Raw genomic sequence first — 17,526 nt, forward strand, 5'->3', positions numbered from 1 at the left:
AATGAAGCTCAAAAAATTTCCAGAGTAGTGATTTTCTTCTAAAAAGATCCACACTACACATATCCCCCTGCCCCACTCCCTTCCATACATACTGTTATCACTGACTGGAAATAATAGCAGTTAGAATTTTTCCTCCATGGGTTTTGATTTATTTTTTTTAAATGAGTTGTCTGTCCTTCCTTTTGACAGTATACAAATCACAAAAGGCTGCTTTTGAAACTACTAAGCACAGTTTAGTTTGAATATCTGAACCTGAGCCTGAAATCCAGGATCTTCAGCTTCCCAGAGAGGAAGGCTGGAAAGCCTGGGAGGCCAGCAGAAGCCCATGTTCCTTGGAGCGACTTGGCCATCTGCTGCAGAACCAGGCCCTACCAGGGCTTTTCAGCTCCTGAATCTGTGGCTGGCCTGGCATAATCCTGCCTCAGAGCTGTGGGCTCTGGAGACATCCGCTCTTGAAAAGCAGCATTTACTTGGGCTGTCCCAGAGCAAATTTACATGAGACACTCCGGGACAGCTCTCCTCCTGATTTTAATCAGGCCCTACCCATCTGTGTCACAAGTTACTTGAACAAGATAAGTGCAGAGAAATATTCTAGCTCAAAAAAATAAATTTAAAAATATATAAAAAATAATATGAGTGGCAATTTTTGTGCACCATCTCTGAACATTGTGCCCATATGCCCCCCAAATGACTGCCTAACAGAAAAAGGGATCACAGATCTACACAGGTTTTAATTTGTGTGTAATATTTTCCTAAGCACTGAATCCTGATGAAGCAATCCAAATGAATGCAGTCAATTCAATACAAGTCAACCTTATTTCCACACTAACCATCTTGCAACACAGCCAGAGATTAATATCAACACTCTTACTGCACAGCTACAGAAATGATGACTGCAAACCTCAGTTTTATTTAACACAAATTACAGAGATCTCATATCACTTCCACCTTTCTGAATTAGCCCCATCTATTCAGAATTGATCGCTATATTAATGAGATATAATGAACCTATTATTCCAAATCTGAATAATTAGACTAACAGTTTTCATCAGAGTAATTGTAATCTAATCATTTCCAAAAGTTCAGGGTTTTGTCTTGACAATGTGCTCTCTCTCTTATAAAGGCTGGCATCTCAAAGTGTACCACACTTTCTCAGGGGAAAACGGAGTAGGAAAATCAAAAAATTAATAAGAAGTACTGTCCTATTTAAGAGGCCCAGCTCAGACCGGGAAACGTGCTGCCATCTTCTCACAGGCCAGGCCGCTGCCGCTGGTAACCTGCAGCTCCAACTGACAGCCCTCTTGGCAAACAGCACTGAAAGAGACGCTGAGAACTGACTCACAGGCAGAAACATGGGGACAGAGATCCTGTCTGTCACAGGGACAGACGCTGCATCCTGCAATGGGCTTGGCCCCATAAACTTTAGGGGGAGAGCCTCCCAGTCCCGGGAGAGCACCGGGTGTCAAGGCCCCTGCCCCAGAGGCCTGGGCAGCAAGGTGGGGCAGCGCAGCTGTTGGCTGAAACTGCAGAAAATCAAGAGCTTGAAACAAGAAACAGTGGGGAAAGGCAACTCAAACCCATGGAGCACTGCGAAAACCATTTGCTCTCATGTGATGATCATGTTCACCCACAGAGAAACGGTCAAGAGAGATGGTCCTTTCCCCATGAAAGAACAGGGGCACAGATGGCGGGACTGCAGCATCAAAACAGCTCCAGAGCGTCCAGAAGCAAAACAAAACAACTCTGCTATTCCGGTATAACAACAACAGGACTTTAATAGACATTTAATGACAACTACCTTACAACTGGAAGCTGTAATTAAAAAACACTTGGCTTGATACAGCCTTCATAGCTTTATTATTCTTATTGTACTTCCTCCTTGAAAACCTGTTTTTCCTCCCCCACAGACTGTGAGTTTGGGCACCTTTGAAAACTTTCAGCTGTATTTTGCATCTACCAATTAATGCAGGGATTTAGTACATTCAGACACTTTGCTGGCAGTACTCATCTAATAAAACAGAAATGCAACAGTAACCTGGTTCTTAACTGGTTACAGAAGCAGTGCCTGTGCTGCGCTGAGACGTCAGGCGAGGAACTGGCAGTGAGTAATGTGCCAGAAAGAGGCTTCACACAATCCACAGGGGGCAGCTGAAAACACGGAGGTTTGAAGGTTCATAGCTTACCAAAAGCAAAGGTAATTTTAACCAGTAGCTCTGGGAAGCCTGCTGATACATTAGGGGTCTGATATGACTGTGAAAGATTGATGATAGTGAAAAGGAAGAACAAATGCTATCATTTTACAGCGTTTAGCCTAGTGTAACACCTTAACTGCAACACAACCTGAAGCCCCCAATGACCAACAAGTGAAAAGAATAGAAATTACAGTTATGTAGTCACTGAAATCACAAAAACAACCTGAAGATCTAGACATCATTACTACTTGTAAACTGTTTTCAAGAGAACGCGACACAAAAGATTCATTAATCTGAAGGCATTGCCCCCTGTTCTAAAGAACCGCAGTTTCAGTACACAGCAGTGCGCTGCTGGCAAGCAACTGCTAGATTTGATTATATGCTACGTTTCCTTCCTGGATCATTATTTTTTTTGTGGTAAGTGAAATACAGCATCCCAACACAGTAGAGAGATGCAACTTTCTTTACTCGTCTGAAGAAACAGAAACAGAATAATACAAGACAAAGAGGTAACACATGAAGGGGCCTACGCTGCTAAAAATAAAATCTGTAACTTCAATACTCTGTTTACTGCATTTCTGCATCTCAAGTAACCTGCAGGTTTTAAGGGTAAACTCCTTGAAAATGGCCTGTGTCGGTCTGATAAACTGCTTTCACAGAACCTGCTGCTGCTCTGGAGCTCCCTCCCTCTAAAGATGCTGCAGATCTAGAAAATGTTGTTTCCTCATACAAGCTTTCTGTTACTGGGAAAGGGAACAGACATAATGGAAACAGTGGTTATAAGGAGGAGGGAAGTTAGATCTGAGGGATCAGAGGCAAAGAAACTACTACGAAAAAGGGAGTGATGACAAACAGTCCATCTTACTACCTGCATAAATGCATAACTCGCACTGCCGCTGAGTTAGAGGAGAATGCGTGTTCACTTGAAAAGTGAATGCATCGAGGAGTTGAATGAAACACAGCAACAAACTCCAAGTACTATCAAGCCTTTTTTAAAATGGGAGAAAAATCTGTCTGGTAAATGTAAGCAACTTATATAAAGCAATGTAATGACTGATTCAGAAAGTGTTCAATAGACTAGCTTTAATATATTGAACAATGAAATTCCGTTCATTGGAAGAGGAAAATGGAGTGAAAGAATGTAGAATCACCAGAATTTAATACAAATGATCTTTTGCTTTCAAGAATTTTAAGAGGATCACAAAACAGTACCTACCAAGAAGGTACTCACATCATGGCAGCAGCATCCACCCAGACAACATATCATGCAGTCATCTAACACAACCACACTGAAGAACAGATTTTTTTTTTCCTAAACTGAACTACTAAAATACGGACTTAGATCCACTGAATGGTTAACAAAGATACAAAAAGCACATTTTTACATTATTTGCATGAATCTGCCTCACGATTGCCATTTGATCAAGGCACTTATGGCCTGGCATTCAGCCGTAAAAGAAAACAACAAGAACAAAACGCAACACCCACAATCATGGAGAAAGGGCTAGAAGCCTTTCTTACTGGATGCTTCCTTCTTTCTTTCTTGGGTGCTCTTCCTGACATCCCTTTCTAATATCACGTTTCCTGATGCTCAGGAATTTGTCAAGCTCATACCAAATCAACAATACAAAATGCCTCCATTTCCTTTGCATTTTCTTAATTTTTTTTTTATTATTAATATCAAAAAGATGTATACATGCCATAGCAGAAAACTCTACTGTTTTGATAAGGCTGTACAGAGTTAAAAACACTAAAACACTCTGTCCAGTGCATTTTTTTCCCATTTGTTTCAAATGGACCATCAGCGAGTATTTTAATTAAATCAGTATTATTCATAATTAGCACTTAGAAGCTGTAGCTAATGAAAATTTTAGTACACTTCTATATCTCTGGAAGCCTGAATCCTGTTTGCTACTGAAATTTTTATAAAGCCTGTAAACAAGTATAAATTGCTACACATGTTTGTAATTCACCATTTTCTATGCACCAAAGGTTTATGGAATCACAAAAAGATGCAACTTTGAAAGAAAATTCAGGAAAAACAGCCTCAGAAACTGCATGAGAAATTAATTTGAAAAAATGGTCTCTACAAGTGACATGATAAATCAGAGTATCACTGTCTCCACAGCAGCCTAAGTTAATAGCTGAACAAAACCTTTTTCCTAGGCTAAATTCTGACATTGTCTCGTAATTAAGTGGGGAAAATGGGAAAAGGAGCAGGGGCAGGGGGAACACAACAGCTCCTCCAACAAGACAGCACCCAACATTAGACACAACAGTTTGCTTTGTTGTTGTTGTTTTTCCCCACCTCTCTCCCTGTCTGGATGACTCCTCTATTTATAAGAGTTAAGTTTTAACACACTTGGGGGGAACTAGAATCAAATCTTTAAGGTTATATCTGAACTTCCATGGGGAACCCAAGCACCTGGTCTCATTGCTTCTTGTCTGTGTCTTTAACTCCACCCTCTTTTTTTTTTTTTTTTAATGTTAATGCAAGATTGCACATCTGTGTCCAAGTCTCACCTCGCTCCTATTCAGATCTCAGCAGTTCTTCGTGGTTCGGAATACAGCAGTATCAGTATGATGAAAAAGGGAAAAACTAGGTTTAAAAGTACCCAGAGACATTTTGAGAGATGAGGAAGTAGGAATTGTATAACAAAAAGATTCTTTTCTAGAATAGTTATTTTGTTTTTTAATATAATCATCACCCATGTCTCAAATGTGGTCCCAGCACAGTGAACATCAGTCCTCTCTTTTTCCATAATCTACCGGTAACTGGGACTATCTGAGTAAAGTCAAATTAAGAAGTGAGGATAAATACGGCACATTTTCACCTAAGACTATGAAATGTTATATTTCTAATTAGAACCAACAGCATCTGAACAAGCACAATTCTGTGTGTGTCCTCCTATGGACTTAAAATAGAGACTGTAATTATTACTTAAGACAGACATGAGTGGTTATCTTACCTACTTCTGTCAACCAAAAATATCTAAATGCCTAATTACAGAATTATTCACCATCATCTGTTAAAAATTCGCACTGAGCAACATTTGATTAAATTTTACCTATCTGTTTTCCAGTTTCAGTCAGGTCCTCTGTCTGCCTCAATATCCTTTACAAGAAACAGGAAACAAATTCTAGACATTACCACCAACAGCCCCACTCTTTAGGGGTCTGGAAGTTCATTTCACGCTCTTTGCAGTCAATGACCGGGCTTGCATTCAGCAATGGATAAACAGACATTTCAGGGAACAAAAACTGAAATGCTAACTACAAGCCAAATATGGGGGGAAAAAAAATGCTGTAGACACTAAATCCTACATTTCTCTTTAAAGATGCTGCTACTGTAGAAATATTTCATAAATAAAGAGATCCTCTTAGATTCTGTAATTTGTCCATTCCCTGCATTTAAACAAAGAATCTCTCAAATACTTTACTTCTTTTTTCCCCTCCAAAGGTTTCTTAGTCATTCCAGACTTCAAATGCTCTCATATGTTACTCAAAAGATATCACTTATATGAAAATTTTGCCTAGAAAACAGTGTTATTTTTGCTTGGAAAACAGTGGGTTTTTTTGCATGCTAGCAAAGAATAAATTGGGCATTTCAGAAGCTTTTTGTATGTTTATAAAAATCCTTTTTCTTTCATTAAAAAAAAAAAGAGAAAAGAAAAAAACTTCGTGGATCATAAAGCCTAATTCTGATCTCTCCTCAACTTATTCAGCACAATTTGAGAAACATAAACCTTAAAACATTTTTTAGACAATTACAGTAATACAAATGATACCAGATATTAACTGTAAAAGAATTAAAATTGTTTTTCCACATTTCAATCTCGTGTTTGTAAGGAGAAAAAGGTGAAAAAATACAATCACAATGTCATGGACATTTTCCCAAGGTGATCATTAACTAATCAAATTATTATTTATTTTAGTTTAAACAGGAGTTTGTCTTTCAGCCCTTTCAAAAAGCATCACTAACATGTCTTCAATACTACCCATACAACATACAGGCATAAATAATTATCATATACTTTCCAACACAGATTAACGTTCACTTGAATTGAAAAAACACATCAGTATTATTCATCTTATTTTTTTCTATCATTTCTAGGAAACACTACTATAATGAAGATTTGTTTTGAGCCAAGAACATACATTAAATGAGTTAAAGAAAAAAAAAGCAAGCTGTAATGCCTGAAAGTGACACAACCCCAGCATCACAGCTTTTCTGTATTAACACGGCTCACCATTCTAGTTTTTCAGATGGCATTAGCTGCGTGTTAACACTTCTTCCCTCCCCTCCAATGAATGGCCACAGTATTTCTACTACATAAAAATCCACCTTCCTTTTCCCTGCCCCTCAGAAAAGCTTACCTAAGGAATGAGCAGCTGTGGTTTTGGAACTGAAAAATCGTCCAAGTCCAAGGTCTCCAAGCTTTACTACCCCTGTAGCTGTAATGAACACATTAGCGGGCTTTATATCTGAAAATAAAAAACAAAATTTAAAAACTCAGTATGAGGTTGCAAGAAGAGCTATTTTAAGTATGGATAATGCTAACAAAATTTGACAGTGCCTTTTAGAAAGATGGAATTCGTTATTCAGAATTTTAAATTAACTATTTTAATAGTCCTAGCATCACTCAAACAAAAAAAAATCTAAGAGCTGCAAAAAATACTTCAAAAAAAAAAAAAAGAAAACTAAATACCACATCATCTACCCCATAATCACAGAAACACATACAGCAAAGCTCATTACTTCTTTATGTAAACTATCTATAAGGACTACCATTAGAACTAGAAAACTTATTATGCTTTAAGTAACAGACCAAAACATGTTTTCATGAACTGTAAATCACATTTTTGATCACGTTTGCTGATCAGATTACCCGCAGAGGCAAGATGTTATTTATTTGAAATAGGTAACTGATTCTCTTTAATAGAAGGTATTAAAACAAAAGAAAAGTTTTACTCAGGAGAATGGTTATTTGAACTTGTCAATGGAATTGGGCTAATGAAGTAGAAACAAAGAAAAGGAACAATATATACCCCAGACAGTTATTTTTCACTAGCAATATTCAGTTTATGTTTTAATCCAATCCTTTAGGGACTACAGCAAAGATTTTTATGTTATGATTTTTTAACAAGGTACCTAACTGTTAGTCTTCTTAGTAAACTGACCTGCTATTTGTTTGGCAAGTGTCCCCAGCTCTTACTGAGCCACACACTGGGGCTCAAAACTTAGAGAAAAACACTTAAGTGTGAAAAGAGAAGAGTTTACCTTAACCGTACCCTTATCTTCTTACAGAATGGTTAATTCAGTGTATAACCATAGATCTTCCAGAAACTCTGAAGGCAGTATTTCAGCCAAAATAAACTGAAATAAACTAATTTCATCACAAAGCATTCTGGTGAGATATCTGTATCTTATAGAAATAATTTGTAATTTTATACCCCTCTCTTTGTTTAATTTGCACGTGCAGATTTTTGTACAAATGCGTAGAGAAGAAAAGGAGAATCAATAGGGAAAGCCATTTGCAGGGGCGCATCCAAGTTTATCTTGCTAAAGGGTGCAGCATCTCTGGCTGCAAATGACAACAGTTCATCAGAGATTGAGAAACTTTGCTTTTAGGCAGCTATTTGCATTACAGGAGGAGGAAGCCGATAACCTAAGACATCTAATTTCACCTGAACCCAGAGAGACAACCCATATATAGCTTGCATCTCATAGCTAGAGGGATTTCCAAGGAAAAAAAAAAAGTACATCTGAGAAGCAACTATACTACAATCTGTTTCCTTTGACTCAGAGTTATAAGGCAAAATGAAGACAACATACGGAGGAGAAAGCAGCACAGAGGTTTACAATGGGTAGAAGAGATTTAGTACCTGACAGGGATAGCTGTCAGCTACAAGGGCTGTTGGGACACAGTACTTGACACACAGACTGGAAAGAGCAGAGAGGAGCCAAGAAGGGGAGAAAATGCTCACGGCCAGCAGGTAAGGGAGAAAGGCCAATACATCACTGCAAGGATGCATGGCAGGAGGTAAATACTTTTGTAAAAAAAAAAAAAAAAAAAATAGGGAAAAATGGATAAATATAGAAAAACATAACAGAAAATGAGAGCCAGGAAATCAAATTGAGCAAGTGAAGAGAAAGCAGCAGCAGGATTTCCAGTACTTGCATAACTATCCCTTACTTTGAAAACTAAGTATCACAAGTCACTGCTGCAAACAAATGCTTACCACAGCCAAGTAAACACAAAGCACCAACTTCTGCCACACTTTGCTGTTACTAACAAACATTACAGAAACATACATTGTGTCAGCTGTTGAAACTGATTCCATTATGATTATTTGGTGTTTGGTGTAACTTGCATTGAACAAGCTTCATTTTCATACAGTAAAAGTTTTACTGAAGATAAAACTTTGATCTTCTATTACCTCTATGCATAACACGACGAGAATGCATATGTTCCAATGCACTGCAAAGCTGAACAAAGTACTTCCAAACTGTTCTCTCAGGAATCAATCTCTTCTGTTTCTTAAAATGCTTAAAGAAAAAAAAAAAAAAGAAAGAAAAAAAAGATAGTCAATACATATCACAATTTAAAACTTGCATAAAGTGGCTGAAGAAATAAAAATAGAAAATCGTTTAGTTAAAAATCAAATACATGAGGCTCACAAGCTAATTAGAAAGGTTTAATAAAAGCTTCTTGACACAGAAGAAAGCTTTTTCCTTAAGTATTAAAACATATTTCATCAATATACATGCTTAAAATCAGTTAACATATTAGCCACAATTGAGGTTAGTGGAATAAAACTGCTCTTTCCCCAGGGTCTCACACCAGCACCACCACCACCCTCCCCAAAAAAGAAGGATTTACATGGCATGCAACAATTCTCAGGGCAGGATTAATGTGGTCAGAATAGCTTAGTGCAGAGAAAGTGACCACAGAACAAATGACCATCTGATATAAAGGTATGTGTGCAGAACCTCCCAAATGAAACACTTCCTTCCACCAACTTGAATTTCCATGTCCTCCTCTTCCAAATAGAGGAAAAACAGCAGTGGCACGAAGTCACCAAGAAAGGTCACGTAAGACTAGATCAGATTATGCATGGCTGAAGTTTCTAAGATTGAAGGAGTACTGCCTATTTCTGAACATTTCATAGTGATCAAACTCTTGTTCAAGTATTTCTCATCATGTATAAACAACCGTTCCCAATAACTGGTAGCAGTTCTATAGCCTGTTAAAACTTACATAAAACATAATTATGCTCTGCTAAACACATCACCTTCAAATATAATATTCAGGGACTGAAATATAGTACTCCTAAAATACATACTGAAAACCTGGAATTCAGCCAATGTCAAAACGTGCAATTTTGATCATTATGAATTTTGCAGCTAAAGGTGAGAAGACTGAAAAACTGTTGCTCGTTTTGTCTCTTTTTAAAGAATTCTTATTTTGACAGATTTAAGCTGACAAAGGAGATACATGAACAGCATTAATTAATTCATATAGAAAGAAAAATACTTAGATGTATTTTAATAGCATGTGTACACACACGTACACACTTCACAATCATACACACCCTAAGTTCATACAACAAACATTTATTACCCTGGAAAAATAAAAATATTTTCATATGCTATGTTCAAATGTGCCACTGAGAAGTTGACAGCTGCATCTACACATTACTGAGACATGCAGGAGTACAAGAAAAATGATTTTAAAATAGCTATTGTAAAATGTACCAGTCATACAAAGGATCATAAAATTTCACCAAAGTGTTTTTAGTTATAGGGACTATTTCAAAAATGCATTTTCATTTAAATGAGGCAAAGAATATAAATTACTTGTTTAAATATAATTTTCTCAGTCTTGGACTGAATCCAAACAAGCCCTGTGTATCTGTTCTCCCCATAGCTGGATTTGCATATCAGAGGATTGTTTGATGTCAACAGGAAGATGGAGACCAGGTTTCTTTTCATTTAAAAACAAACACACAATACATGTAAGTACGTGCACATGAAAGCATAGTTCCTTGATTTAAAATGCATTCTGAAATTATCATAATTATAACTAGGTATTTTATTTAAACATTCTGATTTTATTTATTTATTTTAACTGAAATCTAAGTACAAGCAGTGATGAAACACCATTCACAAAATGTCTGAAATACAAATACCTTCCATTATGGATTTCCATTCCTATGTACTTTAAAAATACACTGATGGCTTTCACTACAAAATCTGCTTCAGTTCTTACAGTGCAAGCATACAATATAACAACAATTTAAGATGTAGTCTAATTCTACTGAAAGCATTTCAATTTTTCATGATACTAATAACTTCTCTTCCTGAAAACATCAATTATTAGCCCTGTAGATTTTGAATGTTCATCCATCTAGAGAGGATGTCAAAGAGAGCTGTTAAGTTTGCTAGCAATAAGTAAACTGAACAAAGACACTGGGTTATTTCTAAATTTACAAGTAAAAATGCCTATGTGTTTAAGATAAATTCACTGAACATTATTTTGTGTAGTAATTAGTTACACTCTTTTCATCAAAATACATATTCTCAATGGTTTCTTGGGCTACTGTCCACCAATAAGCAAGACAGTGATGAAAAGACTCCACCACTAGGAAGGACCGATTTTGCAAAACTAGCTGCTGAAATAAATTGTATGTTTCTAGGAAACAGTCCAGTATGCAGTGTTCTTGGAAAAGTCAATGAAGAAATGGAATCCCATTCTTGTTTGGACCCTTACCTTCTAACAAGAAATATAAGTTGATTGGAAACAGTCAAATTTACACCTATTTTATGCCAAACAGCATAATTAAATCCATATAGCATGTGTTAACTGCACTCAAAGCAGGATGCTTTTCTCTCTCTCCCTTATTTTAAAATAGTCTCCAATGAAAAATGCAGTTCTAATGGTTGCAGGTTTTGCCATTTCCTTTGGAGAAGCCAAAAGGCAAAAGACACAACAGCAAAAGAGTAACATCCCTTATTGTAGCAGAGCACAGCAGCACCACAAGCACTTCAGTGTTAGCTCACTGCCTAGTGCTGTCGTGTCTTAAGCAGTCTAAGGTCCATGCAATCAAAAGTTACCCTTCGTAGTACATGTTACCATCACCTGTTCAAATTTAACCTCAAAGGAGTATGCCCTGACATAAAGCTTTCTGAAGTAATCTCATCTTCAGCGTTTTCCTATTCTCCTGCTTCTTCCGCATATCTGAAGCTCACAGGGCAGTCCTGATGTCCCTCTGATCCTTGACCTTCTAGGGTGTGACATTTTAAAAAAACATAAATCCCATTTGAGGTGAAAGATCAGCCTCAACATTGTTGAAACTGGGCAAAAAATAAATTGCTAGTGTATGTGCATTAAAAACCTGGGCTCTGTTGCAAGCTAGTGTTTTACCAGGTAAATAAGGAACGCCGGGCATGCTCACGCAGCAGACTGTCTCCTAGCAAGAATTAGCCATTTCAAAAGCCATATCCCATGAAACTTCCATCTCCATCGTTGAGAATGGAATCACAAAAAGCTGCTTAGAAGAGTTTTCACAATGTCAGTACAGATAAAACTGCAATTCAGTCATTTAATATGTGGTTTTTTTCTGCATGTAGATTTGCTACTCAAATGCCTTAAAGAGCTTTAAGGTAGGCAAGTTATATCACCAGTTTGTCTTTCTGTCCCATTTTTACAGTCTTACTGAGCAGTTTCATTATGGGAAAATAGAACTCTCCAGGTTTTCCCTAATGAATTGTTAGAAGAAAAATGAAATATTCTCCAAATGTTTCCATCCTAGTAAAGTTAAATATAGCTGCCTTGCACATAAACAGCGTATGCCATTCAATTTCTTGGAGACAGGAAAAAAAAAGTGAAAGATAGATGGGGAAAAAGTTTGAAGTCAATATGAAAGCATGAAATTATACTGAGTTTCTAAAAATGATGCTTTAAAGGTCAAATTCCAAAAGCAAAAGTGACAGCAATTAGCAAATGGTCTTATCTAGGCTTAACAAGGGCAGTTGGGAGACTAAATCTAAAGGAAGTATGTAGGACTACTACGTCTGGCTCTAGTAAGAAACCTAAGAATTTCCTGCAGATTAACAAAGAACAGAAGATTTCAATAAAATTGCAGATTTCAGGTATGACTGCCTATTCCTCAGTAGCCATGCTTTAAAAAAAAGAAAATAGTATTCAGTTCTGATGGTGGCATCTCACAGGATTTTAAGGTATCATTTAGGCTGGCTTAGACCTCAGTAAACAAGAAGGGAAAAATTTAAAAAATGTGGGTTTAAGAAGCAAGCTAGACTCTAGAAATGAAGAGGTGTGTGAACATCACTTGCAGAAAGACGATAAACTCATTATTTGAACAGGTTTTGCAGAGTAAGTGTAAAAAAAAATCTGCTCCTAAATTAGCATCAAACTAGCCCACAAGAACATTCACCTGAGTCTTGCTGCTGTGGATGCTCTAGGCTAGAGCTGCCTTCTGAAAGAGGGAATCTAGGGAAAAAGTAAAAAGGGAATGATTGTTTCCTTGCTTTAAAGAAATTCCCTTTCCCTTCTTTCACATTTTGATGGCAACTGTGTCTGTTCTCACAACTTCACTGGTGGCTTACAAAATCATGAAGTTATTTTTTGATATATGATTACCTAGACTTATCAGAAGATTAGAAGATCAGACTTATCAGAACACGGTGAATCAACAACCACATACTTATGGGAAGATATCTGAACTTCATCAAGAGGAAAAGGATGCAGGAAGGAATCGCCAACTAACACATAATGACATTCTTAGAAACTTCTGCTTGTGTTTCTTTGGGATTCTTTTTAAATGTAGGATCACAGAGAGTCATTCACCTAGGTTGGAAAAGACTTTCAAGATCACCAAGTCCAACCATCAACCTGACCTATCGGGTCCCATCACTAAACCATGTCCCTTAGCACCACATCTACACATCTCTGAAATACCTCTAGGGATAGGACTCACCACTGTCCGTAAAGAAATTCTTCCTAAAGTCTGATCTAAACCTCCCTTGTTGCAACTTAAGACTGTTTTCTCATGTCCTGACACTTGCACCTGAGAAAAGGGACTGACACCTTCCTCTCTGAAACTTCCTTTCCAGTAGTCACAGAGAGATGAGGTCTCCTGTCAGCCTCCTTTCCTCCAAATTAAGTAGCCCCAGTCCCCACAGCCATTCCTCGTGTATCTTGCTTTCCAGTCCCTTTACCTGCTTTGTTGCACTTCACTGCATGTGCTCGAGCACCTCAATACCCTACCTGTGCTGAGGGACTCGAAACTCGATGCAGTATTTGAGCTCTCACCAGTGGACAATCACTTCTCTGGTCCTGCTGGCCCTGCTATTTGAGATTAAGGCCAGGATGCTGTTGGCCTTCTTGGCCACCTGAGCACACTGCTGCCTTGGGGAGAACAGAGAGAGGGCAGAGGAGGCTGCGCAGTTGTAGTGGGAAACCACGCAGATTCCCTACTTAGTAGTTTCCCTACTTGGTAGTTTCACTACTAAGTGCAGGCAGGAGTCTCACCTTGTCAATGCGACAGGAACAAACCTGAACTGGCATGGGCTTGCTGGATCAAAAAAGGCTGGTAATGATGGATAGCAACACCTACATGATTCTGAGACTCACATCTAGAAATGGAGTTTCTGTACAAATTATTTTCTATTTAAAAGGTTCTATAGTTCTAGCAGAAAAGCAGCGTCCCAGGAGCTTTGTCTGGCTCTGTTCAGCAGAATGCCAGGCTACTAAAATGAAAGTGTACCTTCCCCACCACCACCCCCCCCAAGAGAAACAAACCAACAACAACAAATGAAAAAAAAAAGAGACAAACTTCTCCTCAAACACATTCTCCTTTCACACACAATCAAAATAAAGACACCTACTTAAAAGAAATAGAAATATTGCAAGAAAAATACAAGTCAAAATTTTCTTATTTCCATTTTTAGTATATATTTTTATGCTAATAATCTATTAATTAGACTGCTAATAACATTCTTGATTCAACTGTGATCCCTTACAAAGCTCTGACCAAAATCACTTGAATATACAGAGAGATATGTATCTCCATTCAATTGCTTTTTCAAGGATTTGTTTCATTTTACCTGACCTACAATCACTCTGTTCCCACCTAATGGTTTTGCTCATGAAAAAAAAAAAAAAAAAAAAGGAACATACAGCATTCAGAGATCAAGATCACCTAACAAAACCAGATCTACTTGCAGAGCCACTAAAATAAAATTTCCAATACTGCATCATTTTCATTGTCCCTGCAGTTACCGCTGAGCAGGGCTTCTTAAAACACACAGCCACGTTTAAATTCAACAGTATTTGTTTACATGCATCTCTCTCCAATAAATCCCCTTGGGAAAACTGGTACAGCATGAAGATGTGAAATTTGTGTTTGAATCATTAACTCTACCTCCTAATAAAAAGCAATGGCATGACACAGTAAATACAGAGGTTACCATTTTAAGGTTTTTGTTGTTTGTTTTTTTTTTCATTTTACAAGTAAGGCAGACAAATGTGAAATCTTCTCTCCATTCTCAGAAAGTTACTCAGACAGTACGAAGACTGACACAGGAAATTTTACAAAAACTGGGTGAAAACCTAAAAATAATCCTCCAGCATTGTTTGCAGGACATCTCAGACAAGAAAGGCACTAAGAACCATTGGTTAAGAACACCTTTCCATTCGCCCTTCTCTCTGAAGAAGAGTCAGGGAGGCAGACAATTCTTGCACCAGTGAGTGAAGGCGGAGATGCAACACCCCAAGCACTTCTGCTCCAGCTAGATCTATCTGAACAGAGCAGCGAAGTTTAACACCAAGTTAACTATACGTAGATGACTGACACCATTACACTCCTTGAGAGGAACGCCAGCCAGCTTACACAATAGCTTCAGGCACGGTGTCTGTGAGATGGGGACTGTCCATCTGACAAAACAGCGCTGATTTGAGCAGGAAATCTGCCCAGTTATTCTCGTTGTTCCAGTGGCAGAGGCAGACAGGAGCGTTCCTTCCCCTGGCACACACAGGTACCTTACCTGCACGTGGGAAACTGCTCTCGCTGCTCGCCTGGAAGCTGAGAGCCAAGGCGAGGGGCCAGCACGTGGCCGGGGAGCAAGAGCTTACCAGAACCAGCTTCCCTGCCCTGACACGGCTCTGCCTTCTCTTTTTCTTTTGTGACTGTACAACCGCACTCACAGAGTGACTGCTTCCGCTGGAAACAACAGCCTCGGTTGTTACTACATAACTCGCACAGATAAACCAAGTTGAGTAAGGAGACATTTTTTCAATTCTACAAAAAAAAAAAAAAGTTTAAGAAAAAGCTTTTTAGTAGCTTTAAAAAACGTTAGTGGCAAAAATTAACCTGACTGGTTCAAAGCCCCAAGTTTAGCATTTAAGAAAAGGCATTAAAAAAAATAATAATTTAGTTCTGATCTTTTGATCTGTACGTAACACATACTGTGTTAGAGCATCCCCACTATTATGTGCTTCTTCAAGTGATGCTGTCTTTTAAAAGTATTTTCCAAAATGCCTACACAAGAAAAACAACCTAAGAATAAAGGTGCCACAAAATGAAAGAATATTAAGGAAAAAATGCAAATATTTGAAGCTTTTATTAATGTCATACTTTCACTAAGATGGTAAACTGCTCTATATTATAAAATATAAGCAAATGCTAAACAAAAATGCTACAAGTCAGGAGCCACTTTTTAAAACCTGCATTTGCCAGCCCTAATAAACCATTATCACGAAAAAAAAAAAATGCACAAAAGACTACTTTTAAAAAATACTTCTTTCAAAATCACTATGTCAAGCATTTGGATGCAAATATGCATATAAAAACCCTCAGAATTAAAGCCACCAGACTTTCTTCCCCCAAGAGTGTGCGAGCAGTTTTCAGTTTTCCTTTTTTTTTTAATTATTATTTCAAAAGACCCTTTTCTCATTCATTCATGACACTCAGTTAATGAGCAGTTTCAAAATGTCTCAAGGCTTTATTTAGCGTGCACTATTCAAAGCCTATTATTAAATATAAACTGGGGAGGGAAGCTTCCTGATACACATCCTTGGAACATCAAATTCATAAAATAAACTTTGTGAGGTTTATCTTCACAAACGGCCTTAAAAATGATGAGATAGTAATATCCCTATTTTACAGACTAGAATGGGGAGCAAAGAATTAAGATCAAAAGTGTTAATTACTTTTGGCACCAATCTTAAGCACCTCCTTTTCAACATACTTAGCTTTATGAAACAGTTCATCTTCAAAGCACAGTTTCTGCTCAGATCAGATGAAGCTGTGAACGCTCAGTGCTTCTACAAATCAAACCCCAGTTCTACCTTGATTATCAGAAATACAGAATAAGCAATTACTGTTCCCATCAAAAAAGCAGTTGAAGTGGTTTATACAGTATCCCTTACGACCAGTACCAGAGGCAGTAAGAAAGGATAGTCTTTGGAACAGCATTCAACTGCATTAACCAGGAAACCTTTGTCTTCCTTAAATTCCCTGCCTTGGAAACTACAGCTACAGCAAAGGCAGCAGCACAGCCACAACAAATTACAGCGTGTACTGCACAAGCATAATTCCCACCCAGAGTAGCTGCATCCTTCCTTAACACCGAGCAGAACAGTGGTTTGTCAAGGAAGAACTAAACCTGTAATTTGCTGGAGTGTAAGATACTCAGTTGTATAATTCGCTAGGTTTGAATGCCTGCTTTTGCAGATTCAGTGTTGCTTCTTTAGGTTATATGCAATTCCCTCGATTTACAAAAAGCATAAAAATAACAACAGAGACGCAGGCTCTCCATCATATCGCTACATGCAGCTTACCAGAGTTGGCACTTTTACAGCCACAGCTAGTGCTGGAGCTGACCAAGCAACTTGCACAACAGAGCATCATCCTTCAGTAGATACCAGATGGGTACGCCTGCAGACTTCGTGCACGTTTGCTGACAGCAGCAGAACAGCAGCGCTCCTGAACCATCAGTCCCCTTCCACTCTTAGTAGGGCAGTACCCCCTGCAGGACAGGCTCTTCTTTGTGCTCCCCTTACCTCTGGGGGATCCATAACTCCTGCACAGCCTGCCTCTTCTCTACCCCCGTCCAAGACCTGTCCCCTCCCCATTCCTGTCTCTTCAACCCATTTTCTCTGCTTATGCAATCACTGCCTGTCCCCAGCCTGTCCAAATCACCCCAGCCAGGCTCTCCACCTACTGACAGTCCATTTGTCTGCCCAGGGTCCCCGCACAGCCTGTCCTGCCTTCTGGCAACATAATCGGTCCTTTGCTTGGCTCACTGTGT

The 17,526-nt window shown here is 38.3% G+C and overlaps 1 protein-coding gene across 2 annotated transcripts in view; it reads right to left on the reverse strand.

The window, feature by feature from the left end:
• The window catches only part of NEK7 (NIMA related kinase 7), a 69,171-nt gene that overhangs the window by 18,976 nt on the left and 32,669 nt on the right, over nt 1-17,526 (reverse strand). For both annotated transcript variants that reach the window (XM_083845563.1, XM_083845562.1), the window contains exons 6-7: nt 8,634-8,742; nt 6,570-6,677 (exon numbers count right to left, since the gene is read on the reverse strand). In XM_083845563.1, the coding sequence (XP_083701689.1) occupies nt 6,570-6,677; nt 8,634-8,742 (217 nt within the window). The remainder of the gene's footprint in view (nt 1-6,569; nt 6,678-8,633; nt 8,743-17,526) is intronic.

This window comes from Anser anser (genome assembly GCF_964211835.1).
Source record: "Anser anser genome assembly, chromosome: 8".
Classification (NCBI taxonomy): Eukaryota; Metazoa; Chordata; class Aves; order Anseriformes; family Anatidae; genus Anser; species Anser anser.